The sequence below is a fragment of the Pituophis catenifer genome, unplaced genomic scaffold (assembly GCF_029215685.1).
Source record: "Pituophis catenifer annectens isolate HBS135680 unplaced genomic scaffold, rPitCat1.0.hap2 SCAF_2, whole genome shotgun sequence".
In the NCBI taxonomy this organism is placed as follows: domain Eukaryota; kingdom Metazoa; phylum Chordata; class Lepidosauria; order Squamata; family Colubridae; genus Pituophis; species Pituophis catenifer.
In genome coordinates, this window is record NW_027256882.1 from 199,264,995 (window position 1) to 199,291,692 (window position 26,698).

Below are 26,698 nucleotides of genomic sequence, written 5' to 3' on the forward strand. Positions count from 1 at the left end.
CTAGATAAACTAATTCTGCTTTATTGTAAGGCTACATTAATAGACTCTTGCAAGGATGAAGGTGCCAACTTCCTGCTGTCACTTTTAACTGCTTGATCCATTAGGGAAAGGTCCTTCCTAAGTTTCTTTCTCTGACCATTTAGCCACTTGGAGCTCCTGCCTCTCGTGTCTGATTGTTTCCTAGGCAGCATTTCTTCCTTTCGATCCCCAAGGTCATCCACACAGAGACAGAAATCACATTAATGCATAAAAAGACAAAGTGAAGACAAAGACATGGTAGGCCATATTTATTGACAAAAAAGTTTCTATTTAAAACAAAATATACTAAACGGGTTGAAATTAGCATGGGTAGCATAGATAAAACAGTCTGTTTATTCATAATAAACTAGGAGATCTATAACTTGCAGCTCGATAGGATGTCTTCCACTAGTCTTTTGTAGACCCAGGCATCGCCCTTCAACCGTTGCCTTCTAATGCCCATGACTTCAGGTTTGCTTAGCTGGCAAATCTCCAATTCAAACTGCATTTTCACTTTGCCATAGTCTGACTGGGTCTGACACTTCAGTTTATAACTGGGTAAAACAAAAAAGAAGCAAAAGTGAAGCTACTGACTGGCAAATCTTTTAAGAAAAGAATCCTGAGTTTTTATTTTCAGGAAGATTTAATGATTCAACTCTCTTGAAAAACCAATAAACATCACTAAGACATAAGAAAGCCAAAACGGATTGTTTTTATCTGCCGCACAGGACAAAATGAGCAGCTTCAGACCGGGAATGTTGATATTTCAGGCAATATTTTTTCTGAATATGACATGAAGCAAGAGTTTGGCATAAAGCAATTCCTGACCCAGATCTCAGAGAAGCTATCACCATCATGGGCAGAACTCAAGAATATTTACCATACTTACCCTTTCTGTACATATTCAACTTGTTTTTTTGGAAGGACAGCAATTATTTCCTGTAGCAGCTCATCTGGATTTATTAAGTTAGTCAATGTCACATTGTAGTGAGCCTACGGGAAAAAGTATTTAACAAAGAAAAGGATTATTTCCCAGAGCAAGATATTCTGTCACTTTATGCACTGTATATTAAGATCAAACTAACATGTGGAAAATCCTTCCGAGATAATTTCCTGCATTTAAATTAGGAACCTGAAAATATAAATGCACTTGAATTGTATCAAATCAAAAACCTATTGAGACCAGCAATCCGTTTCCATAGTGCCAACTAGATGCCCCTTAGAAGCCAACTTAACAGGATAAAATCAAAATAGAGCATTTCTATTAGGAACTGATATTGAGTACTGTTTTTTGTATGGGAGGTAATAAACAATTATCCCTAACTTTGTTGAGAAGCCAGATCATTTCCTGCATTCTTTCAGGAGGGGGGGAAGCACAACACATTTGAATTTAAATCAGCATTTTGTACTCCAAATTTTGCCTTTCAGTAATGAAAATGCTAGAACCTACCGGCCACATGAAAATCAGTTAATTTCAGTTAGAGGCATCCTGGGAAAACCTTTGGGGAAAAAAGGCAACTTTGCCCTGTTGTTTTATATGCAGAGTATGCTTAATCCGTTATGTGGTAGTTATTCCAAGCCTGCAATTCTGCAAAGGTTGGGATCACGGATCGAAAGTCCTTCAAGCTAGCTAACCTAAGATACAAGAAACCATTTGATTGTATTTTTTAAAGATTGTGTGTCAGTAGTAAGATGGGTCTTATGGGTCTTCTTATCAGATAAAACGGCTCATTTCTCTTGAAGAGCCAGTTTCATATTTGGGAATCTGCAGCCAAAACAAGGATTGGTATCAATTGTTTCCCTTGATCCCTGCAATCTATTTCATCTGAATTAGTCTGATTGACAAACATACCTTTAACTTCCTCGGACCTTCTTTAGCTGAACCTTTCCTTTTATTAGGGGTAAGCATTGTGATCATTTTATCCAAGCCCCTTTCAAGGCTCCCAAACATTTTGGCTCCTTTTCGTTTTTGGCTACTTTCCAGGTGCATCTGATTTAAGTCCAGCTCCACCGAATGACACCTGTCATAATGAGAAACAGCAAGCAGGTGAGTAGATTGGATACTGCTCACTTCAGCTAGAGCAACAATGGATCTTCCATTTCTGTTTCAATAGCAGGAAGTGGAAGGAGGAAGAAATTAGCAAAAAAAAAAAAAAAGTAAGAAAGAAAGAAAAAGGAGGGTTTGCTGCACAACAGTCATTTGGGATTTTGAGAGAGAACTATATATGTGCTCCAATTCTCTGGGGGCACAAAAGTGAATTTTAATTATGGAAAATAGGAATGCATCCAAGACTGCTGAAGTGTGTAATGTTTTTAAAGAAAGGCCCACAGCCTTTTAATATTTGTTGGTAAATGTAAGAAAGGATTTAAATAGGTTTAACGCAGCCAGCACTGATACATGGCAAAAAGCACTTTTCTTACCAATATAAGGATTAAGACTGGAATAACTGCTGGACATTTACCTTCTCTCGGGGCTAATGACGCCGGCTGTCAGCTCATCTGCTTTAATAGGAGTATTTACTGGCATTGGTTGGGCGGCTGGATTTTTCTCTGCAAGAAGAACCATTCAAGTTTGAATCAATAGGTTTAGAAAGATAACTATTTCTTCTTATACAAATGCTTATGTTAGTTTTAAGTTAACAAAGAACACTTGATCTTTGATTAGTGGTCCCAGAAAAAAATGAATAAAGATTTAAGTTAAAAATTAAATACATGAAAAAAATGGAAGGGGAGGGAGGGAAGACATGACCAGATTCAGTCTGGTTTGAAAGGAGGGTTAAAGAAGTTATTTTGCACATTTTAAAAGAAAGTGAAGTTGAAATAAATAGTGTTTCCCTGAAAACACTATCAGCAGGCTGGCCTGGCCTAACTCTCCTCTTTTAAATTTTTAATTCATTTGATTTTATAAATTGGGTGTTTTAATCTGTGTTTCGGCCAAAATATTTAATAATTTTAAGGGACTTTTAATATTTGCATTATCTGTATTTTATCTTGGCTGTTCACCGCCCTGAGTCCTTCAGGAGTAGGGCGGTATAGAAATTTGATTAATAAATAAATAATAAATAATAATAAAATAAGCCCTAACCAGAAAATAAGCCTTAGCCTGATTTTTTTAGCGTGCTAAAGCCCTACCTCCAAAATAAGCCCGAGTTAAGGCTCTCATTACCTGAGGTGGTGGGGTTTGTGGCAGAGGTGGGCTGCTGCCGGTTCAGACAAACCTGTAGTTCTGACCAGCGGCTGGGCTCGCCTACCCACCCTGGTGTTATCCCATCCTATATAATTGCTGTTTTTTCGATGCCACGCGCATGCGTGGAAGGCGCTCACATTTTCGGTTCTGGGTGAACCGGTTGTTACAGGGACCCCCACCTCTGGTTTGTGGATAGGCATGGCCAGCACCGGGCTGACAGTATTCAGCAGCAGCCGCAGCCCGCGCAACATAGGTGAGTACTTGTCCAAGAAACAGGTGGAGACAGAGGTGGGATGGAGGCATGCAATCTGTACATGCCACATGGGGAAGCCGAGTCGATGGGCTGGAGAGGGTGGGCGGCTCATCTTCGCGTGGCAGCACTACCAGAGATAGAGGCAGAGACACGGGGGTGGGAGTGGGGGGAGGCACATGATCTGGGAGCACCATGGGAAAGCCGAGAGTTGGTGCAGCATGGCAGGTCAGGATCACATGCCTCCCCTCCCCCCGGAACCTCTGCCTCCGTCTGCTGCTTGAGGGGCGGGGGACCCCCAGCAAGGCTGATCACTCAGATATCGTGTTTCCCTGAAAATAAACCCTTAATGTGTCTTTTGGAGAGAAATGATTGGATAAGTGCATTATATAAAATGGCTGCATCGACTTGGTATTTAAATAAAATGTACACTTCCCATCAAAATAATGGTGCCATTTTTGATAGTAGCCTCAGGATAAGTAGGTAAGCCTGTAGCTTGTTCTCAAGTCCACACCCCATGTAGCCAGTTCAAACCTTCTCATTTCAATCCATTCTCTATAGTTACAAATCATACCCTCGAGTGGAACAGTATAATTGGAAGATGTTAGCACTTGTTTCTCAGTCATGACCCAAGTAGGCGTCTTGGGTGGAGGAAGTGCAAAGGGCTCTTCCTGGGCAGCTGGAGCACCAGCATTCTCTTTGTTGGCACGTTTCTTTGATGCTCCTCTCTTGGGCACAGAAAGTAACGGCGAACTGAATTCTCCCCTATCCTGGAACATTGGATTCTTAAAATAAATAAATAGATAAAAGATATTTAGACAAAGGGTTTCCAATTTTATGTGAAGAACATGAATTTTATCTATTCACCACTCAGAATTTTATCTATTCACCATCATAAATCCTAGATAGTGGAGCAGCCTATTTATGAATTGGACAAGCTCGAGTATCTTTTTCACCAAGAAACAAGTTAGCTCTCTATCAGTGCTTTTTTCAACTCTTTATTGGTTGCAAGCTCCCATATTAGAGGGCATAAGAGGGCCCAGCTACTAGAATTTGGAAGGTCTCTTACAGGATACTCTGCTATCAGTCTCAGATGGAAGAATGGAGAAAACAGAAAATAGGAACACTAAGACAGTAGTGGCAAAGCCAGTTCAACTGTCTATGATCTGATCTGATCTGATCTGATCTGATCTGATCTGATCTAATCTAAGGCACTGACATATAAGCAATGTAGAGTATGAGTATGAAACCAGAGAACATTCTTCCTTACAAAATGTTCTAGTAAATTCATAAATGTTATCCAATTGACACTACAGTATTTTTACGTATAGAAGGTGCCACTGGTATCTGGTGACAGACCAGGACCACAATTTGCTGACATTTAACAGCACGTTGCTAAGAGCTCTGGAGAAACAAATGTAGCTTGTCACCCTTATTTCCATATCTATTGAGCTCTTGCACCACATTAACTAGTTTATCCCAATAATAATCTACAATATAAATCTATATATTTTTACCTTGATCTTCTAAAAGAAAATTCAGTGTACTTTACAGCTGTCCTCCTATCCAGGGGTTGATTAGAAGATACCTACTTCTCCTGACTTGAAATGCCCTTTACAGAAGGCTGCCATTAACCATCTATAAATCTACAGGTGTGTCTAGTTCAGTATTTTCCATGGTTACAAACAAATTTCTCCTGCTGGGAGAAGCCAAGAATTTGATCTCTGATCTTTCTCATAGAAATCGGGTCCCACCCGCCTAAATCTTTGTTCTTACCCCTGAATCTGGGATATGTCAAGCAATACTTGCTTCAAGACCCAGTGTCTTGAAGCAAGACACTGAGCTTGTCGATCAGAAAGGTTGGCAGTTCGGCGGTTCGAATCCCTAGTAGAGGTCTCCTGTGTGAGCAGGGGGTTGGATAGATGACCTCCAAGATCCCTTCTAACTCTGTTACTGTTATTAATACAATTGCTTACCATGGTGTAGTGGTTAGTGTTGTTGAACCGGAAGTGGGAAGTCCCATATCCTAAAATCTATCCTCAGCTATAGACATACCCTGGACCACTTTCTCCACTTCAACTGATGCTACTGCACAGATTTGTTATGGGGAAAATATGTATAGTGCCTTGAGTTCCCCAAGAAAAGCAGCATATAAGTCAAATCAATATAAAATGCCTACATACAGAAGCAATTTTATAAAAAGCAAAGATTCAAGTAGATTATGTTTTCTAAAGAGTACAAACCAAAAGCTAGAATGGCTTAAATACACTACTGAGAAAATAAATTAGAATAAAAGGTTAATATTTATAGATACCTGCTTAGGTCTGGGTGTATTTCCTAACATAAGCTGACCTTCATCAAACGATGTTAGAAATTCCATGGAGCCAAATACATAGGGGAATTCTTTATTGTCTGGACCATCTTCATAACTCAGGGCTTTTTTTATCTGTACAAAAGAATTGTTTCAGAAGTAATGTATAGCTAGACACAAATCCACAACTGTCTATGATTGATTCTGAAGGTCCCTTGGCACAATAATTCAGTCTGGCACTTTGACTCAGTGGTGAAATTCAATTTTTTTTACTACCGGTTCTGTGGCCATGGTTTGGTGGGCGTGGCAGGGGAAGTATACTGCAAAATCCCCATTCCCTCCCCACTCCTGGGAGAAGGATATTGCAAAATCTCCATTCCCACTCCACTCTGGGGCCAGCCAGAGCTGGTATTTGCCGGTTCTTGGAACTACTCAAAATTTCCACTACTGGTTCTCCAGAACCTGTGAGAACCTGCTGGATTTCACCCCTGCTTTGACTTCAGTATAGTTAAAGAGAAGGCCTTAAGTGCAATATACTTGGAACATTTATTTTGTAAACCAGGAGTCTGTATATTACTCTCATCCACTTCCCATCAAGTCCCATTTTTATAACTACAAATTGATCACTGATGAAATATAAGGATGGCTAGTGTAGTGAGATCTTTGCCCTGTACATAGAGAATTGCAACTCCCATTTTTTAAAAAACAAAACAAAACTGGGTAATGGTTGTCCAACTGGAAAGGAACAATGCTATCAAATGGTTTGATATTTTGACCTTGCTAAGATTTAAAACAGAGAGCCAATTTGGCATAGTGATTAAGGCAGTGGGCAGAAATCAGGAGATCATGAGTTCTATTTTTGCCTTAAGCACAAACTCAGCTGGGTGATCTTGGGCTATCCCTCTCTCTCAGCCCTAGGAAGCAAGCAAGCAAGGGCAAACTACTTCTGAAATTTTGCCCCAAAATGCAGGGACTTGTCCCAGCACTAGCAAGGAATCAATAATGGCTCAAAACAACACATACACACAAAGACTTAAAACAGCTTAGTTTTAATACAGCAGTAACTGGAGCATTCTACAATGCCTTGGATTGTATATATTACAGCTAGATTTGCTAAGCCATGACTTAAACCGAATATGTGGCAGGCTGAGTGGTTCACAATTCAGAGCATTATCAAGCCACATTGCAAACACTGGATGTTCCCACCCCCCATGATAATTATTATTGGAATACCAGCAAACTAGATAGCAATAAAAATAGACAACATACTTTTCCTTCTCTGGATGGTGTGATGCTCATACATTCTCCTGCCAGAGAAGGAATCCTCAGGCGAACAGGTTTACCATGAGTCTTCTTGTATTGAAGCAAAAGGTACGTTGCAGATACATTATCATACTTCCACTAATAAAGAAACATACATTCTGGTTACTTGTTTCTCGAAAAAAACAATTTACCCAACTCACTTGTATTTTAGAATCTTTTTCAGTTAAATGTATGCTACAGGTCATCACTCTTCCTTGAAAAGACAAACAGCAACCCAGCTTGTGAGAAAAACGCCTCACACTTCAAACCTCCTCCAGTAACTCCCTGCCCCCTTACCAGAAAGAGACATTCAGAATTTGAATCTGTGACCTGCCTCAAAAGCCAAGGCTTTATTACTCCGCAGTCTTTCAGTTAAATTACAGAATTTTATAGAATTTCCTACCCCCAATCTTGGCCCTTTAGAGACATGTTTGCTCATTTAAGATACATTTAGCAGAATTAAAACTCTCATTAATTCCATTCCTACCTTATGATCACAAAATCTGTGAGATTCATGTCTTACCTCCAGCCTCTTTAGTTTTAATTTCATAATCATAAAACAGTCTGTATTTTTCAAGTCAATCTGCCATGAAATATGCAAATTCTTACCATGAAATAAGCAGCTGATTGCCATGAAGATGAAGCCTGAGCAGTTAAGAATTTAGGTTTGCATGATTTTCCAAAGGGATATGAAATTTAGTGCCCGCATACCAGCAATGAAGTGCACATATATTTGCAAAAATGCAACAAGAAAAAACAGACTGCTCTCAACAATGGAACCAGTATTGGGAAAAAGGCGTACCCATCACTATCATCCATTTCTACCAATATAGATATAAAAGACTCCTTGGGGTATTCTAGGAAAGTCTAAAGAGTGCTCTTAATATCCTTTGTAAACTAACAAGCCTGACTAGCATCTCAAATGAACAGACAGCCTCTTTAACTAGAATCCTCTGCAGGAAATGCAGCATTTTATTACAACAGATATGGAAAGCATTTTTAAAAGGCAAAGAGTTTGAAACAGTAAAACTTAATTCAGCATTGCTAAATGTGGGGTGTGTGTGTGTGCTCTGTAAGTTTCAAACCAGAACCTCTGCAGCACCCAAGCCATTATTTTACAGACTCTTCTTTCACAAACGACTCCTTACCTCACAGAATCAATAGCTACTAATGTGTTATGTTGCTTTAGGGGAACAGAATCTTGTATCTTGGGATTGTCGATTGGACCAAAAAGTAACAAAATAAATAAATATACATATAAATCCAGATATTTGTATTTTACGACTTCATAAATTGAATAATTCATTTAACAAGGGGGCTAAATAATATATTTTCTTGGTGTGCCAATGAATTTCATCTTCAAACGAGTCTCAAAAATATTTGGCATGTGGATATTTCATTTCCAATGGTAAGTGAGTTCAAGGAGTTGGTTATCTTGTCCTTGACAATATGGATAATTTAAGTATACAGCATCACAATAAATTTCTTCATGCAGATATCCAGTCATTTAAAAAAAAAAAAATCATGGAAAGTTATTCCATGGAAGAGGTATTCCATAAACAAACAAACAAACATCAATTTGAGATTCTGATCAAACTTCTTTGAAGTTAGTGATATGGCTATACTTGAGCCTCATTCAAGCAAAGGAAAGTGAGGTAATGTTTGTACATGGAGAAATGATGCTGGTTCATGCTAACGAGGCCCAAAGGCCCAATGTGTATTCAGAAGTAAGTTCGAGGTCAATTCTTTAAAGCGCTATGTGCCATTACTTCATCTAATGTATGTACCCAAAAACACAACAGGGACTGTGTAGTGGAAGCCACAGTCCAGCTCATAAAATAGAAGACCTCTGGCTCTTCACGCACCTGACTCTCCCTCCTACTTAGTGGGAGGGGCTTGTTAATCTCTCCAACCACAACTTTTCCAGAGGCCCTCACGGGTATCTACCCCCTTAAGCCTGGTATGGTGTACTGTCAGCGTTCTAGAAAAACCCCCAAGTTAAACTCTGAAGCAAGCATTTTTCAAAGTTCTGTTTACTAGAATAGATAAACTGGCACATCTGGGGAAATCCGAATCTGAGAAGTCCGGGTTTTCCCTCAGTAAATCAAAAACCCCAAAATCATCCCCTCACTCCTCAGTCAATCACATGCTCCAATCACCATCCATCCCATCTCGAGACAGCACTCCGACCACTCCTTCTCCAGATGCAGGATCAGCCTGACCTTGACCGACAGGAAGAATGCTATTACATCTAAAGACAACCCCTCTACTAAATCCCCCCTCCTATTTTCCCACACGAGAAGGTGGCAGCATGGAAGCTTCTGGCCTAATATGGCTTCCAAAGCTGACGTGTACTCTTTCTGGTGATTAAAATATTGAGGAGAGGAGAGAAAAGAGAAACCTTCGCATTATCTCTTGACCATACATTGTCAAGACACGAGACCCAGCCCCATCAAAAACAAAATCAAACTGTATACACATTTAAAATTGAGCAGAATCTTAGGCACTATTTTAAGTTTTAAAGCCAACATTCCTGGTTGAGGGAAATAAATAGATCAATCCAGGCCATGGGGGGGGGGGGGGGGGAAGCAGCTGTAAAAGAGAATTGCAAAAGAAAAGACAGTGCTCTAGGCAGACCACAAGATGGTGCTGGCTACAAATAAAAAATAGTTCATTGTAAAGATCTTTGAGTGGGATTTTACATTATTATTTCAAATCACAGAAAAACAGAATTACTTGATATGTAAGGCCAAAGTCCATACAATTACTGAATTTGCACAGAGAAATGATAGGAGACTTTTAGAGCACAAACACCAAAACAAATTCCTTTTCTTTTCCTCCAGAAGTCCTACCTCAAGCATATTTTCTTAAAATTCAATCTTCTTGGATTTTTTTTTCTTAAATTCCAAGATTTAATCTGAGACTCTTGGAAACAATGATAATCTCCTCTTAATCTAACTTTGGTCCAGCAATCACCTTCTTGCTTTTTCCGTAGCCAAAATAGAAGAATGGGCTGGGACTGCTTTCTGTATGCATCACAGAGAATCTATCTACTTCATGAAAACGTGGATTCTATGTCTGTACCTGTCTGGGCTATAAAATGGCCAGATGTGAATGTCTGGTCTACAGCCTGGCACTCACGACAGATTGTATCAAGCCAGCTAGGCCATGATCGGTTCAAATTGCAATGTTCTGGTTCAGGTAAAAAGCTGATGGGTTTACAGATGGATTATGGCAACCTGCTCTACATGAGGCTGCCCTTGAGAACCATTTGGAAGCTATGCTGGTCCATAATGCAGCACACTTGGGTAGTTATGGGCTCAATTAGTTTGCCCACCTGACACCTTTCCTGTAGTAGATACTTTGATTGCTAAGCTAATTAGCTTCTGAGCGTAATTCAAAGTTCTGGTCATTACCTTTAAAGTTATATGTAACTTAATTCCTGGATTTTTAAAAGATTGCCTACATTGGATAGAATTTTCCCTTCCTCTGAGATAGCTGAAGGGCATGTTATTGGTTCCACCTCTGAAGGACTTCTATCACCAGAATCCCAAGGGTAAGCTTAGTTGCTGGTGGCCCTAACACCTCTAGAATAGCCTACCCGCTTTTCTATCAGGATTTCACAGAGCAATAATAATCTGGCTTTCCTGTCATTGAATGGGGGGATGAAACAGAATTGTGATGTTATTTCCAAGGGAAGTGATGCCTGAATATGTGGGGAGAAAGACCATGATATTTATCAACATGTTTCTCTGCTGCTATAATCAGAATGACACTGTGTGGCTTAATAGACTTTGGTTTTTGGATGACAGATTTATGGTTGCTGTGTTTATACTGTTTTAATCTTAATATTGTAATATAGGAGCTGTAAACTACTTGGAGTGGGGCTGTTTGCCCTAGAAACTTAAATGAATAAAATTAAATACATACAAAGAATAGAAGCAGAATAGACATTGGACCAGAAGCTGTTTGTGGAAGAAGGACTTAATCTCACATGCTTAAATTTCTGATTCAAGTCTTTAATTTTTGATACTGATCTGTGGAAGCTAAGAATGCAATCTGAAATGGACACCAAATTTTCCTCCCAGTTGCCATGCCCAATAAATGGATATTTAACAGCTGACATAGAGCAGTGATGGCGAACCTTTTCGCCACCAAGTGCCCAAACTGGACCGTGTGTGCATGCACGTGCATGCATGTGTGCCAGAACATCGGAAACATAAAGACCAGCTGGCCAGTGCGCCAGCATGCGTGCTGGCCAGCTGGTGTTCGCGCGCACTGGAAACCCGAAGACCAGCTGGCCGGCACACGCATGCCTGTTTTTTGGGCGGTTTTAGCCGCTTTTGGGGGCGTTTTCCAGGTTGTTTCCAGGCCATTTTCCAGGCCGCTTTTTGGGCCGTCTTCAGGCCGTTTTCTTGTGTGCCAGAGCCTGCAAAGACCAGCTGGCCAGTGCGCATGTGCGCGCTGGAACCAGAAGAGCAGCTGGCGATTGCGCACGTACCCGCAGAGGGGTCTGCGTGCCCACTCTGGCACCCGTGCCATAGGTTTGCCATCACGGATATAGAAGATTCCCAAACAGGTTTCCAAGGATGCTCTTTGAAATCATAAGTTTTGAGAATGGGAAGTCAATCTACATGGAACACTTTCCAAACTTCCAGAAAAGGCTCTCAAGTGTTTATACTACAAACATATTTACAAGTTTAAAGGAAGGTCAAAATATGTTAGCTCTAAATATGAAGCATTTTTACTCCCCTAGACTCTCCAACAATGATTAAAAACAAACATTACCTCTGAAATGACATCTGCCATTTTTCGTCTGCTACATTTATGAAACACAGAAAGTTCTGTTATGCAATCTTCATCAAGGCACCCAAGCTGGGAGGAAAAACATTTATATATTACAATTAAGATTTGAAAATATAAAGCTTTTTTTAAAAATGACATCAATTTTGCCAGAAATTGGGCCACACAAACAAGTAAAGCCCCATCCGCAGGATGCATGCCGCACGCAAAACCACGCCTCCTCCAGTCCACAGAAAAAAACTTTCTCCACAGAACCAGTCCCTGGTACCCAAAAGATTGGGGGCCACTGAGCTAGAGAAAGCCAAGAATGCCAGTTCTGACAGGTAAGAAGAGGTAAACACTGGGGGTTTGGGGGACGGGGGGGAAGGCGCACAGTAGGATAAAGTCCTTAATTTCAAGTGGCATATCCAAATGGCTCTCCCCACAGTCTTCTGAGGGCCTTTTTAAGATCTGTGCTTACTGCCCAGGATAATGTGTGTTAATCAGAACAGATAATGCTGGCCAAGCTTTCTGATCTACAAGACAGTTTCCTTATAACTATGTCTTCAGAGAATCGGGGCCATGGAAATGTTCATTGGAAAAACATTTATTTTGACAACTGCCCAGTTTGATTGGTTTGAATAGCTTTTAAATTACATTAAATAGCCCTAGTACTAGGGCTATTTAACAGTTGTAACAGAAAGCTATAGCTGTAGATGTAACAGAAAGCTATAGCTGAAATCAATACTTTATATTGCTCTTCCCAAAATCCGAGGATCATGTACATTTTGACAGATTGTAATTGCAACTGGTAGAATAATGGTATCTCTTGATTTTACCCTAGAAACTCAGAGGTAAAAAGATTTCTCAGCAGAGAATTTTCGATACAAGAATAGCATGGTAGCCATCGTGTTATTCAGAATGTTTTAAGTCCTTAATCTAAAATTTTTTAATAGTATGTTTCCTTTGCAATTGGTGATTAAACTATTCACTAACCACATGAACCTAAGTTCTCCAATATATGCTCTCATTAATATAAGTTAATCAACTCACCGGATATTTACTTTGCCACAGGACAGCAAAGGAATAGCCCTGCATGAGCCAGGGATGATTTAAAAGATGCTTCACCATAATCCGTTTCTTTGGGTCCACCTAGTGGTCAAGAAAAGAAACACAATTTAAAATATAGACACCTGATAGATACATATTCAGGTAGTCCTTGATTTACAACAGTTCATTTAGTGACTGTTCGAAAATACGAAAAAAGTTACTTATGATCATTTTTCACACTTATGACTGTTACAGCATCCCCATGGTCATGCGATTTACATTTGGATGCTTGACATCTGATTCATCTTTATGACGGCTGCGGTGTCCCAGGATCATGTGACCATCTTTTGTAACCTTCTGACAATCAAAATCAGGGAAGCCTGATTCACTTAACAACCAAGTTAACACCATGTTAAATTTAACAACTACAGTGATTCATTTAACAACTTAGCAAGAAATGTCGTAAAATGGGGCAAAACTCATTTAACAAATTTCTCAGTTAGCAACATAAATTCTGGGCTCAATTGTGGTCGTAACTCAAGGACTACCTGTATAGGGATTAGAAAAGGTATCACAGAAACTAAGAGAAGGCAGTGCTGTTAAGAACAGCATCCATAGTTTTTCAGACATTTTAGCGCTTATTTTTGAGGCTACTGAATGGTTTTGCCCTTCAAAGTAAATTATTCTATCTGAGCTAGTTGAACAACTGTACAGGAAACAGGTCTACTGATTTTTAGCTACAACAGAGTAATACAACTTCCATACTCAAAGGCAGAATACCCCAATACTAGCTGTAGATTAACAGAACAATGGAAGCGGGTCATTGTAAACAAAGATTGACAGAAACAGAGTGGGAAGCATTGAACAAAGTATGGATATCTTGGAATGTTTGTGATCCAGAAAGACCTTTTCTTGTGTCTGAGGCTTACCTGCAACATCTGTTGCAGAAGCAGGATACTGCCAGGTGAAAGCCATTTGGGGACATCATATTTCCCCCTCTGTAGAAAAAAAAAGACATTACAGTTGAATGAACTTTTCTTCCAATTTTACAACATTCACAAATTCACAAGCATCACCTTTATCTCTCAATCAACATCATTTAAATATGTTAAAACTGAATGCAGTTGGGCAGACCCACCTACATATTGGAGATTAATTATTACTTATTTTCATTTTATTGACATTTCCTCTCTCATGTACCTTACATATTGATCCTTAACTATAAATAAGTTAAAGAGCATTAGGCCCATAATAAGATTTGAAAGCACCCTGCCTGACACCTCAACCTCAGAAAACAAATAATTGGCGAACACTCTTTAAGAGCCTTGATAGTACAGTGGTCTAAGGCACCCTGTTATTAAGCTGGTTATTAAGACCAACTGCCTGCAATTACTGCAGGTTCGAATCTCCCCAGGCTCAAGGTTGACTCAGCCTTCCATCCTTTCTAAGGTAGGTAAATTGAGGACCCAGTTGTGGGGGCAATAAGCTGACTTTGTATAAATATACAAAAGAATGAAGGCTATTGCTTAGCGCATTGTAAGCCGCCCTGAGTCTCCGGAGAAGGGCGGCATATAAATCAAATTAAAAAAAAAAAAAAAGTCCTAGGTGAGCAAGGTATGTCTCTCCTTAATTGCCATACCATCTTGCCCAAATGGCTTTCACCATTAGCTAGTTTGCTAACGAGAATATCGGAGTATTTTGTCAAATACTTTGCTAAAGACATCGTATGTGTACTGCATTTCCTAAAGCAAGAGGTAAAAAAGATGCCCAGTTTAAACAATGAAAAAATGCTGGTTTCTAATTATTACTGCATTGTTTTCAAGCTGCTTATTTATCAATCATTTTGTGGTGTGCACTTTAAAATCATAGAAATGACACAGAAATCAAGTCTGGGGAGGGGAGAGGGACAGAGGGAGAGGGAGAGAGAAAAGTCCAAGGTCTTCCATATATTACAAATGATTCTGGGAGAGAACTGGAGACTATCTACCTGCACAGCATGTGATCTGTCTGCTGAAGAGGCTTACTGAGGAACAACAAGAATACTCCAGATAATAAGTTACTACCTATACATGATTACACTGGCCGGAACTGTTCGGCTGAAGCTGAGGCTACCAGCTGAAGCGTTTAGGCAACTGTGCATACGTGAATCACAGGATGTATAGCAAATGAAGACAAATGCAAGGCATATGAATTGCACCCCCGTCATGATTGCTTTGTTTTTAAGCGGTTGAATCTGAATACCATTCAGCATCTTTTCCCTAAAAGAACTGATCCCAACTGAAATTCAGCGTGCTACCCAATCTAATGTCTTTTAATACTGAGTTTTGCCTGTTTCCCCCCCGGATGTCGTTGATTCCTAGAGGCAGCTAAGAGATAGGAAAAGAAACAGATTAAAAAAAAAAAAAACCTGCAGTGTCTAGAAATAACCACATTTTCCACTCTACGGGTGGCTAGTACCCTTCATTTCATTCCATAATTTTCCCATTTCTTGATATCACCCTGAAAAGGCAAGACATATTACAAGGGGGGGAAAATGGAATTACACACCGGGACAGGGTGCAAGAGAAGAAACTGTCCAAAGCAAATTTGATTACGTGGGTGTTCATAGCTATACCTCTCACCATGGGGAAAGAGAAGAGGAGAGAGATCATTTGAACATCTTGTGCTAAAATATAGTATTACTATCTTGGAGTAGTAAGAAAACACTAGCATTTCAGTTGTAACATGAATCCAGCTTTTATACTATGGAGTTTCCAATCTTACTTTTTGTAAGATCAGCCAAGTAATAAAAAAACCAAAATTCTCCTTTTGGGAACAGGCCTCTCACACAGTAACTCCATAAAAGTCCTTGTTTAAACAGAGAGGCCTGGGTCTTGAAAATGGGATACATACCACAATTTTCCTATAGAGTGCCATCATGTTATCATCATCGAATGGTAGAAATCCACAAAGGAGAGCATACAGAAGGACACCCATGCTCCAGATATCTGCCTGAGATGATAAAAAAAGATCGTGATTAAGGCATCCCACTCAATTGTAAAACAGTTTTGAGTCACTTTGAACCAAGAACCCGGAAACACTAAGTGGCTAAAATCTTGTGATGCCTAATTGGCTGCCAAACCCTCAAGGTTCAATAATTCTGTGCACTATATTTAAGATGTCGAACATATCACCCCAGAGAAGAGGTATACTGTACAGGTAGTCTTCGAGTTACGACCACAATTGAGCCCCAAAATTTATGTGGCTAAGTGTAACATTTGTTAAGTGAGTTTGCCCCATTTTACGACTTTTCTTGCCACGATTGTTAAGTGAACTGTTGCATTTGTTAAGCTAGTGACAGGGTTGTTAAGTGAATCTGGCTTCCTCGTTGACATTGAAACAGTCATAAGTACGAACCACTTGCCAAGCATCTGAATTTTGACCATGTGACCGTGGGGATGCTGCAAAGGTCATTAAGTGTGAAAAACCGATATAAATCACTTTGCTCACTGCTGTTGTAACCTTGAACCGTCACTAAATGAACTGTTGTAAGTCGAGGACTAACCTGTAGTGTTGGAGTTGGAGAGAGGTGGGTTATTCTTGCCATTTTTAAAAAAGTGTCGTAGAAACTCAGCATTGAAAAGCAGTTTTTTTCTCTCTCTCTCTGCGGTTCACAATTTATAGTATCAGTATGGAAACAAGGCAAAAAATGAGGGCTCCTAGGTGCTCTCTGAGCTTGCTTGTTTTCTTGCAGATGTTTCATTACCCTAACTAGGTAACATCATCGGTGCTAGTGCTAGACATCAGTGCTAGGCTAGCATTGATGATGTTACCTAGTTAGGGTAATGAAATGTCGGCAAGAAAACAAGCAAGCTCAGAGAACACCAAGGACCCCTCATGTCAATCCTGAGCTACAAATATTCTCCAAGGCTAAAGTTTACCTTGAAGGGAAACAACACATTCTTGGAAGGGAAGCAGCAAACCTCAGCCTTTCTCTATAGTTTCCAAAGTGCTCCAAACTCACAACTGTGGGGCAGGGACCTAGGCAAGAGAAGCAGCATCAGAATTATTGCCACCTCTGCCAGTCTCCTCTCCTCTCTTTAGGAAAAGCTAGAAAAGGGAGACCCTCAGATGGCTCAGGCACATGGCTACTGTAGTATGGGGAAGATGTGGCCATCCTCACTTGTCAACAACCAGGAGGGTTCCGCATCCATTTAGCACTGGAAGATCTCTTTAGCACTTATGCTCTTAAAAGGGATTTTAATTTCAGGACAACGTAAAGAGAAAGAGGCAAAGATTTCAACTGAATCCAATCCATTTTGGAATCGATTAACGGCAAGGGTCTTCAAGGATCAGGAATTCTATCACTACACCTGATTTGCATCATCCATACCCTTCTAGTTGTCTACCAAGCCTCTCCAGACCTGATGGATTCTCCGCAGTATTATCAGCCATGCATGCCATCACAGTAGAGATCTAGCGTACAGAGAACTAAATAAAAACAGCGGTCTGCCATGGTTTTGGAAAGAGACAAACACTTGCACTTTAAAATATAAGTAGCTCCATCCCTAAAATGGAAGCAAATGGAAGCATACAACAATATGCATTTTTTTTAGCAGAAGAAAATTTCTCTTTTTTCCAGTCAATGGAAGAAAACAGCAGCTTTTTAAAAAGTTTTTATGATGCATTTCAGATATTGGTTTGATCAATGCAGAGGAAAGAGCATTGGGGCTGGGCAGCTTTCAGGTCTTTAGGGAAGGCACCTGAATCAGACCTCCTCCCCAGGTAGTCCTCGAATTACAACTATTCATTCAGTGGCCACTTGACCTTACAATGGCACTGAAGAAAGTGACTTACAAGAGATCCTTGCCCTTATGACTGTTGCAGCAACCCCATGGTCGTGTGTTCAAAATTCAGGCACTTGGCAACCGGCATATATTTATGATTTTGGCAACATCCTGGAGTCATGTCATGACCTTCCCAGCCAGCTTCCAACAAGCCAAGTCATTGGGGGAATTTGGATTTGCTAAATGACTGCACGTTTCACATGCCTGCGGTAATTCTCTTAACAACTGAGACAAAAAAGGGTCATAAAACTGAGCACAACTCATTTAACAACCCCTTTGTTTAGCACTTCTGTTCCCAATTGCGGTCCTAAGTCAAGGACCACCTGTATAGAATCTTTGAAGGAGAGAAGACAGGGAGAAAAGCTGCAGCATACAAAAGGTGACCAGTAACCAATAAATAAATAAATAAATAAAAATTGGGGGGGGGATGGGACAAGCACCCTATCTATACATAATTGTGGCTTTCTAAGATTATCCCTTTTTAAAACTTAGATATTGTTAGATTCATGCAGTGATACATTGGGAGGAAAATTTGAAAGAGTTCAGTTGAGAGGCTGAGTAAAAAAAGAAATTAGAGGCCAAAGCACCTATTACAATACCTCTGAGCCAATATAAGCTTTGCCCTGAATTAACTCTGGTGCTGCATAGGCAGGGCTTCCACAGCATGTGTTCAGCTGGTAATCCAGACCCCCCTACAAAAGGAACAAAAAGAATAAGCAAAGTCTGCAACACAGAACAGGCACTTCACCTCTGTATGAAAACTGAATTGAGTAGATCTTGTCGGCTTGAACACCTGAGCTCCTAAGAGAAAAACAGAGTGGCTTGTCACACTTAAGAGCTGTTGACATCAACACAATTTGTCTTTTGTCTCTTTATTGTCTTTATCTGGCATGCACATGAGCATACAAGTAGGTTGCCTTTAGTGGGAGTTCAAACAATGGAATTTTTGAATTTAGTGCAAGTTGCAAATAGAGACCATGTTGTGCTTAAAACAACCCAAAATTCAGTTAATGAGAGGCTACTGCATGTGCAAGTTGGGGTTTAAGATGCTGCTGGTCTTTGTGCATTCAGAATGGAGAAAAGAAAGATTCCATCACAGGAAAATAGCACAAGTTATTATTTTTTTTTAAAAAAAAGAGGCTTGTTATTATGAGTCTGGCCGACTCAAGGTTGTCTGTGTCTTTCATCCTTCCCAGATTAGTAAAATGAGGACCGAGATTGTTGCAGGGAATATGCTGACTCTGTAACCACTTAGGGCTGTAAAACACTGTGAAGCGGTATATAAGTGCTATTGCTATATTAAATATGTGATGTAATTAAATGACATGAACATGGTGACAGCAACGCTAAAATGAGGTGTGGGAATACCTGAAACTATGGTAGAATTTTGTTTTTATTTTGCTTTCTATAGCTATATTTAAACCATACATTTAAATTGTAAGAAAAAAAAAAAGCTTTGGAAGATTTGAGATCAAGATCCAGATATTCTAAACCAATATTGGATTTTGCTATTAGGCATTCCCGGGGTTGAGGAAAAGTGACTGGCCCAAGGTCATCCAGCTGGCCTAAACAGGACTAGAACTCACAGTCGCACAGTTTCTATCCTGGTGCCTTAACCATTATGCTAAATTGACTTTCTCTTGAAACTAAGACTCTAAACTTCTGTCACACACATGACTGACTTTCAGTAGGGCACTAGTGGGAAAGAAGAATCCAAACAGAATGCATGAGCAAATATAGGTATGATTTGTTTGGAGATGAAACTGCAGACTTCTCTCCTTATTCAAACTGATATTGTCTGATATTTTTTTTTATTTTTTGGCAAAGAAATTCTAGCAAAATTAAGCTTATACTCACCCTTGGTTTTGCACAGAGACCAAAGTCTATCAACTTCAAATTATGCTCAGCATCAATCAACAAGTTTTCCTAAAAGAAGAACGACGACAGGTTAGAACAAGTACAATGAAGCATAAGAGTAACTATGGGCAGTAAAGGCGGCTCCTTCCAAGGAAGCCTCAAGCTTCAGTTCAATCAAATGCACACCTATACATACAAAACATGAATCGCTGGCTTAGCTGAAATTTGAGATCTTGCAAAAAGAGAATGTAAAGATGTAGGAAGAAGTTTTGGAAGGTCAGAAGTCTAGAAAAGATGAGTCTTTCTCTAGGGCAGTGCTTCTCAACCTTGGCAACTTTAAGATGTGTGACTCCAACTCCCAGAATTGAAATTCTGGGTTTAAAGTCTGCTCACCTTAAAGTTGCTAAGGTTGAGAAACTGCTCTAGGGAGAGACAACAAAGCAGACACTGGACTGGGGAAAACAAAGGAAGAGGAAATTAAATAAAAATTTGAAGCTAGCAGATAAGACAATGCACCAAGGCAAAAAGAGGGCTAGTTAAAAAATGAGAAAAGATTGTAGGCTCTAAGCGAAACTAAAAGAAGTCGAGGAGGAGGAGAACTGGACAGGGAGAACTGGACAGGCAAAGAGAGGAGCCAAGAAAAAGCTGGAAGTTTAATAAGAAAGACTAGGCAGACAAACTTGGAGGCCCATGGGTGGCAGATCAGAGAGCCTTGAACTCAGAAGGCATTCGTGATTTCCAATGCCAGCCATGGAGCAACAGATGTATTGGCAGTGAGGCTTTTTATAAATTGGCTTGAACCTGTCATGTAGTTCTTTGGCTGCAGGCTTCTAAATAGAAATAAAACCAACGGCCAGCAGTGAAGACCATCTGGGCGCCAATCTAGATTCGGCTTATTATTCCAGGAACAGTAGGCTATTGCTGTCTACACTTACTGGTTTGAGGTCCCTGTGAGCGTATCCCTGGCTATGTACATAGGCAATTGCAGCTACAATCTGACGAAAAAAGATGCGGGCTTCATCTTCAGCTAAGCGGTCCTTTGCAATTATGTAATCAAAGAGCTCTCCTCCAGGGCAGTACTGCAGAGGAAGAAAGGAGCAATGATGTTTGGGGAAAAATTGGCTAGTTTGGAATTACCCAAAAAAAAAAAAAAAAAAACACCCAAAAGCAATGTTGCTGGCTCTCCAAAAAACATTGAAGACAGGAAAAACAATCAGCATTTAACAGAACCTCTTTTCCAAGCCTTGGTAGACAGCTGAGAGATGCATACCGCTCATTAATTTTTCAAGGGTTATATTAACAGATTAACAGAGTTGGAAGGGACCTTGTAAGTCTTCTAGTCCAACCCCCCCAACCACCCAAGCAGGAGACCCTACACCCTACAACATTTCTGACAAATGGCTGCCCAATCTCTTTTTGAAAGCTTCCAGTGATGAAGCTTCCACAACTTCTGAAGGCAAGCTGTTCCATTGGTTGATTGGTTCCATATGTTTTTGGTGCATGAAGCCGATATGAACGGTGGACATGGCCAGAGCCAAAAGCATATCACTCCTGTTCAAAGAAAGAGACAGAGTAATCCAGGGAACTCCATGGAGGGCAAAGTCAGATAGATTCTTTGCTTTCTTTCTTCATCCATTTATGAACCAGCCTAGAACTGAGGAGAAATTTCCTGACAGTTAGAACAATTAATCAGTGGAACAACTTGCCTCCAGAAGTTGTACGTGCTCCATCACTGGAGGTTTTAAAGAAGAGCTTGAACAGCCATTTGTCTGAAATGGTATAGGGTTTCCTGTCTGAGCAGGGAGTTGGACTAAAAGACCTCCAAGGTCCCCTCCAATTCTGTTATGTTGTTTGAGCAGCACAGAATTTAAGCATGAAGACAAACAACCTTCTAAACAATTGGAGATTTTAACACCAAAAGGTAAGTTTCCTGTTCTCTTTCCCAGCAACAACAGATGCCTACTGAAGGAAAGATTAGAGTACACCTACCCATAAAGATACAATTGTTAATTCTTCCTTTAAATTAGTAATTGGTTTCCGTAGTAAGGCGATTTATTACAATGGTGAAAGTGTTAGACTGAAGACTGGGATGTCCAAAGTTCAAGTTCCACCTGACCTGGCTCTCAGAGGAAAGACCAGATAATAAATTCAATTTATAATGATATTAATAATTCCTGCTCTCTTATTCATTTTGGTTTTAACTAGCTGGTCTTTGCAAAAAGTGCTGAATAGTTTGGTTAGGAGCAGGGATGGGAAACCACCATGGAATCCAAGAGTTTTAGACTTTCCTGAAAAGAAATAAGTAGAGGACCCCACTCCACTTCTATATTTTGCCAGGGAAACATATATACATTTGTTAAATTCAATCTCTGCAAAATACTGCAGATATTACCTTTGTAAAAATGTTTTTTTATTAAAAAAAATAGGTTAACTACCTAATGACAGAGGAAAAAAAATATCCCATCAATTACTGGCATTACCCATATTTTTAATAGCTCCCAGGATCCTTTTCAACTATGCTGCTGATTTCTAGAGGCAGAATATCTTTAAAACACTGTAGAGAGAATCCCACAATTGGCTTGAAACAAATATAAATACCAAAAAAAGCCAAGAAGAAAACATTAGTGGTTTGTTAATTATTTCATTTTTTAAAAAATAATTTTGATTACAAGACTTTATATATATAATAGGAAATTAATTCAAAGAAAAAATATAGATGGGAAAAAAAAATAAAGAAAAAACCCAATAAAATAAGAAAAAACATGGAAAAATGTATTAAATGGATTCCAATCTTTCTCTTGGCTGCTATACCAGTGGTGGGTTGCCCCCGGTTCGGACCGGTTTGCAAGAACTGGTAGTAAAACCAGCGGGAGGCTCCGCCCACTGACCTGGACGTTATCATAGAAGATCTGTGCGGGCGCGATGCAAACCAGTAGTAAAGGTAAGTAGAACCCACCCCTGTGCTATACATATAATTTTAACCAAATCCCTCAAAAATTGAATTAATCCATGTTTGTGCTTATCACACTGCAGTAATCATGTAATGAAATATTTTTCCATGATTCTTCTCAAACTGTGTATCATTCATCAGTCCTAAAAGGAAAAAGCTCTGGCTACAATTGAATATTAATTTTTAAAATCCTCTATATCAATGTATATATTTAAATTCAATTTTTTTTTAGTTTTACACATCCACCAAGCATGACAAAATGCTTCTTCATGTTTTTCACATTTCTAACATACAGTACATTTGGAATGTCTTTATGCATTCTACGGTAGATAAATTTTCTGGCATCATGTACCAACGATACATCATTTTATAAAATTTCTCTTTAATATCATAAAGAAATGCTCAGCCAGGCAAAGAGGAGGAATCAAGTGGGGAGTTAGCCTTAAATCATTGCATAGCTGCAAAAGATCCAGGACTGACCTCCCCTCACCCCCACCCCCACCCCAAGCTCCATAGAATCTTATCTATCTGTTCCCAGAGAAGACAAGCAGGGTAGGGAGATTCCTGCATTATAGATAGAATTGCAATAAGTAGTCAACTTGAACTCTTCACATGTTTATTTATTGCTTGGGTCTGACAATAATATAATGTAAAATTTAACTCTTTTGATCACATACGGTATTCCCCCTTTGATCCATCTGTATATTATAACCAAATTCTTAGTCTACTATCATACATTGTATGATACGTTTATCATACAATGTATCATACATTGTCCTGCTCTTCCATTTCTAACTTCAACGTAAGTTTATACATGTTAGCAATTACACGTTCATCATCAGTACACAATTACACTTCAAATTCTTATTTTGTTCCACATTGTAAATCTTTTTATCCATTTTAAATCTTTCTGATAACTGTAAATGGGAAAACCATTCACAACTATATCTGTATACCTTTAGTTGCAATTTAATTTTATATTTTTCTTTATGATTCTCCAAGAATTCCTGGTACATTAATCATGTTACTTCATCTGTTTTTTTCTCTTCTGTAAAATACCCCTTATGCTGAGATCCAAGTAGATGTTTTGGGGGGTTATATCTATTCCCTATTCACAATATGGAATATCTAATAACTATCTCCAAAATACATATCTTCCAAAACTCTAAACAAGAAAATCAAATTATCAATTGCTTTCTCTGCATTTATTTTTGTTTTGGAAAAAGATCTCTTCTTTTGTTATTCTATTCTATTCACACCTATCATCCTTTCATTTGCATTCCTTTCAATTCTTCTTTTGTGGAAATTTTTTTCCACAAAATCTCTTGCTTTCTACATATAACTCAGTCTGAATCTCTGTTGTTTAAAAATGAGCGCTTCCAACTTATCTCAGCTAAATGTGATCTTTTTCTGTTTGAATGTCTGTCAGAAAAATATACTTTTTCCTCTTACGCAATATTTAAGTTGAAATTTCCTTAAGTAAACTTACATCTCTATCATCACCTCTGGAACGAGCTCCCCCGGAGATACGGACAATTCTGGATTTACATACTTTCCGCCGGGCCCTCAGAACTTTTCTATTTCAACAAGCCGGGCTGGCCTAACTCTCCAATTGTTTAATTTTAATTGAATTTTAAATGGGGTATTTTAATTGTTGGGCCAAATTGTTTAATATATTTTTAAATTGTTTTTAAACTTTGTATTCTGTTTTTTACTTTTGGCTGTTCACCGCCCTGAGTCCTTCAGGAGAAGGGCGGTATATAAATTTAAATATAAATAAATAAAATAATCAATCCTCAATCTAAGACAAATATTAAAAAAATAAAGTAAATGAAAAGTTTAAAAAGAAAAAGGAAGGGGGAGGAGAAAAGGAAAAATATATTTATAAAAAAGAAAAAACCAAAAGAAAAGTATAGAAATAAATGATTTCCCATTCATCAAAACAAGTACAAACATTTTCAATAACTCAATGCTAATATTTCAACCAAAATCTCTTCATCTCATATCTCATCTTTTATTTATTGGCAAATAATAAAATCTCATTTTTCAATCTTCATCAGTAAAAGAACTAAATCAATTTCATTTTTTTCCTTTTATATTGCACAATATCTTGTCATTTTCTATTTTAAAAATAGTTTGCAGGGATGTCTAATCCTCACCCGGAAGCCGAACAGCCTCCTATTTGGTATGAATGTATAAATCCAGTGTTTAATAAAGAAACTTATAAATATACCAGGCAGTTACAAGAATCCATAGCAATTTCTCTAGTATAACAGAATTGAGATGTAAATTGTAAAAATGTATGAGGTTTTAAATCTTACCTCTAAAACCATAAAGATCTTCTTTGGTGTCTCAATTACATGGTACAGACGGCAGATATTCTGGTGGCTTAAGCTCTTCATTGCTTCAATTTCAGTTTTTATACGAGGTAAGTCATCCTAAAAAATGGAAGATTCATGACATCTCCAGGTCATTTTATGTCAAAATAAATAAGATGAAAGCATTTGTTTGCTTACTGCTTTCCCTATTTTGTTTTTGGACTTTTGTGTCCCAATATTTCTGTGTGCACAAGAACTATTTTGCTCTTTAATCTCTGCCCATCTTTAAGTCTGTTTTAACTACTTTCTTTTTGTTCTACGGTAGTAAAAATTTCTCTGCAGGAAAAACACTTGGTGATAATTGTCTCATCTAGTTTTTGTCTGTCTAACTGAGCATTTTTCAAATTTGACAACTTTAAAATGTGTGAACTTCAATTCCCAGAATGCCCCAAGCAGAAGCCCACACATCTTAAAATTGTCAGGTTTGAAAAACACTTGTCTAATCCAACACAAAGGTAAAAGTCAAGACAAGGAGAAAGGAGCTTTTCTGAGCAACTTGTGTACCATTCTTCAGGTGCTACATGAAGAAAACTATTATTTTCTCAGGGTTTCAAGGAAAAATACATGTCATTAAAAACATTGTCCGTGTTTCATTTGATCTATCCTCATTCCCCAATTCAGAATTAATGTATGCTGGCCCGAGGGACAAAAAGGTCTTAATCAAGAATGAGGTTTGGCTGTCAAAATACGCAAACCATGTTTCTTACAATTATTTTCAAGAGCACCTTATCAAGACCACCATGTATTGGACCACAGCTAAATTTTTTTTTAAAAGGAGAACAATGAATAGGAAGGAAGAATCTGAAATAAAGGCAATCTAGCTTAATGAAAGCAGCTGAGCAGAATCAGATGCAATACGTATGGCTGGGATCACAACTCTCCAGCCCATGGGCCTAATTTAGCTTGCTGGGCCAGCTCATCTTTCTCAAATATCATGACCTTCAATATTCTACATCCTGCTGGGACCAGCTGTGTTTCCAAAAGGAGCTAAATATTCTGAAATACTTAGTTTGATGACACTAAAAGAGAAAATAATTTCTGAAGACAAAACTTCATTTTGGAAAAGACTGGGGGCACCACTTCAGTTTCCAATAGAATAAAAGTACGTATCCTGGCCTATTTCATCTTTCAGAGAAAGAATTCCTTGGTTTGAAACTCATTATGATGTCTGGTCTATCAAGTCTTTAGAGGTGGACAATTTGACCTTTGGATTACAGTAGTTTGCCTTTTGTATCCAACATAAAATTCTACCATTAAGGAGGCATCCAACTAGCATTATTGTCTAAATATCATTAACGGAATGCCAAATGTTTGGTCTCAGTTAATGCAAAATGTGGCCCAAGAGGTTTTAGCATATTCCAAATTCCCTAAGGTTCCAAATCATTTAGGGCAAAAACCACCTTAACAATTAATGAGCTGTATGATTAGAAACAGTATTTGTACATATAAAACTAATATTCCCTTTCTTAGAAACTCACCCCCAGAGTCAGCTTGTCCATTATTTTTATTGCAACCTGTTCACCAGTAAGTAAGTGACGAGCCAATTTAACTTTTGCAAAGCCACCTACAGTAAGGAAAAGAAAAGCCCACCATGATTCATAATTAGCATTTATATTCAATTCTGCCTTGATTACAGTGATTATTAGCTAGAATTATTGGTTAGGTCAAAACACCTCTTTTCCAAGGACAGCTTGTGACTATTTAACAAAGGAGCCCTTACTTCGAGCACCTGTTCAGCTATATGTCTAGCATACCCTCTATTTCATAATAATGTCTTACCTTTAAAT

The 26,698-nt window shown here is 38.8% G+C and overlaps 1 protein-coding gene across 1 annotated transcript; it reads right to left on the reverse strand.

The window, feature by feature from the left end:
- Positions 1-294: 294 nt before the first annotated feature.
- Positions 295-24,952, reverse strand: MELK (maternal embryonic leucine zipper kinase). Its single transcript, XM_070935435.1, has 15 exons — positions 24,855-24,952; positions 20,519-20,662; positions 19,584-19,652; positions 18,326-18,418; positions 15,793-15,891; positions 13,830-13,898; positions 12,904-13,002; positions 11,857-11,943; positions 7,036-7,167; positions 5,770-5,901; positions 4,030-4,240; positions 2,481-2,568; positions 1,871-2,039; positions 908-1,011; positions 295-572 (listed from the first exon to the last, which is right to left on the reverse strand). Exons 1-15 carry the CDS (start codon positions 24,933-24,935, stop codon positions 395-397), a joined length of 1,755 nt encoding a protein of 584 aa, XP_070791536.1. The 5' UTR covers positions 24,936-24,952; the 3' UTR covers positions 295-394.
- Positions 24,953-26,698: the final 1,746 nt, after the last annotated feature.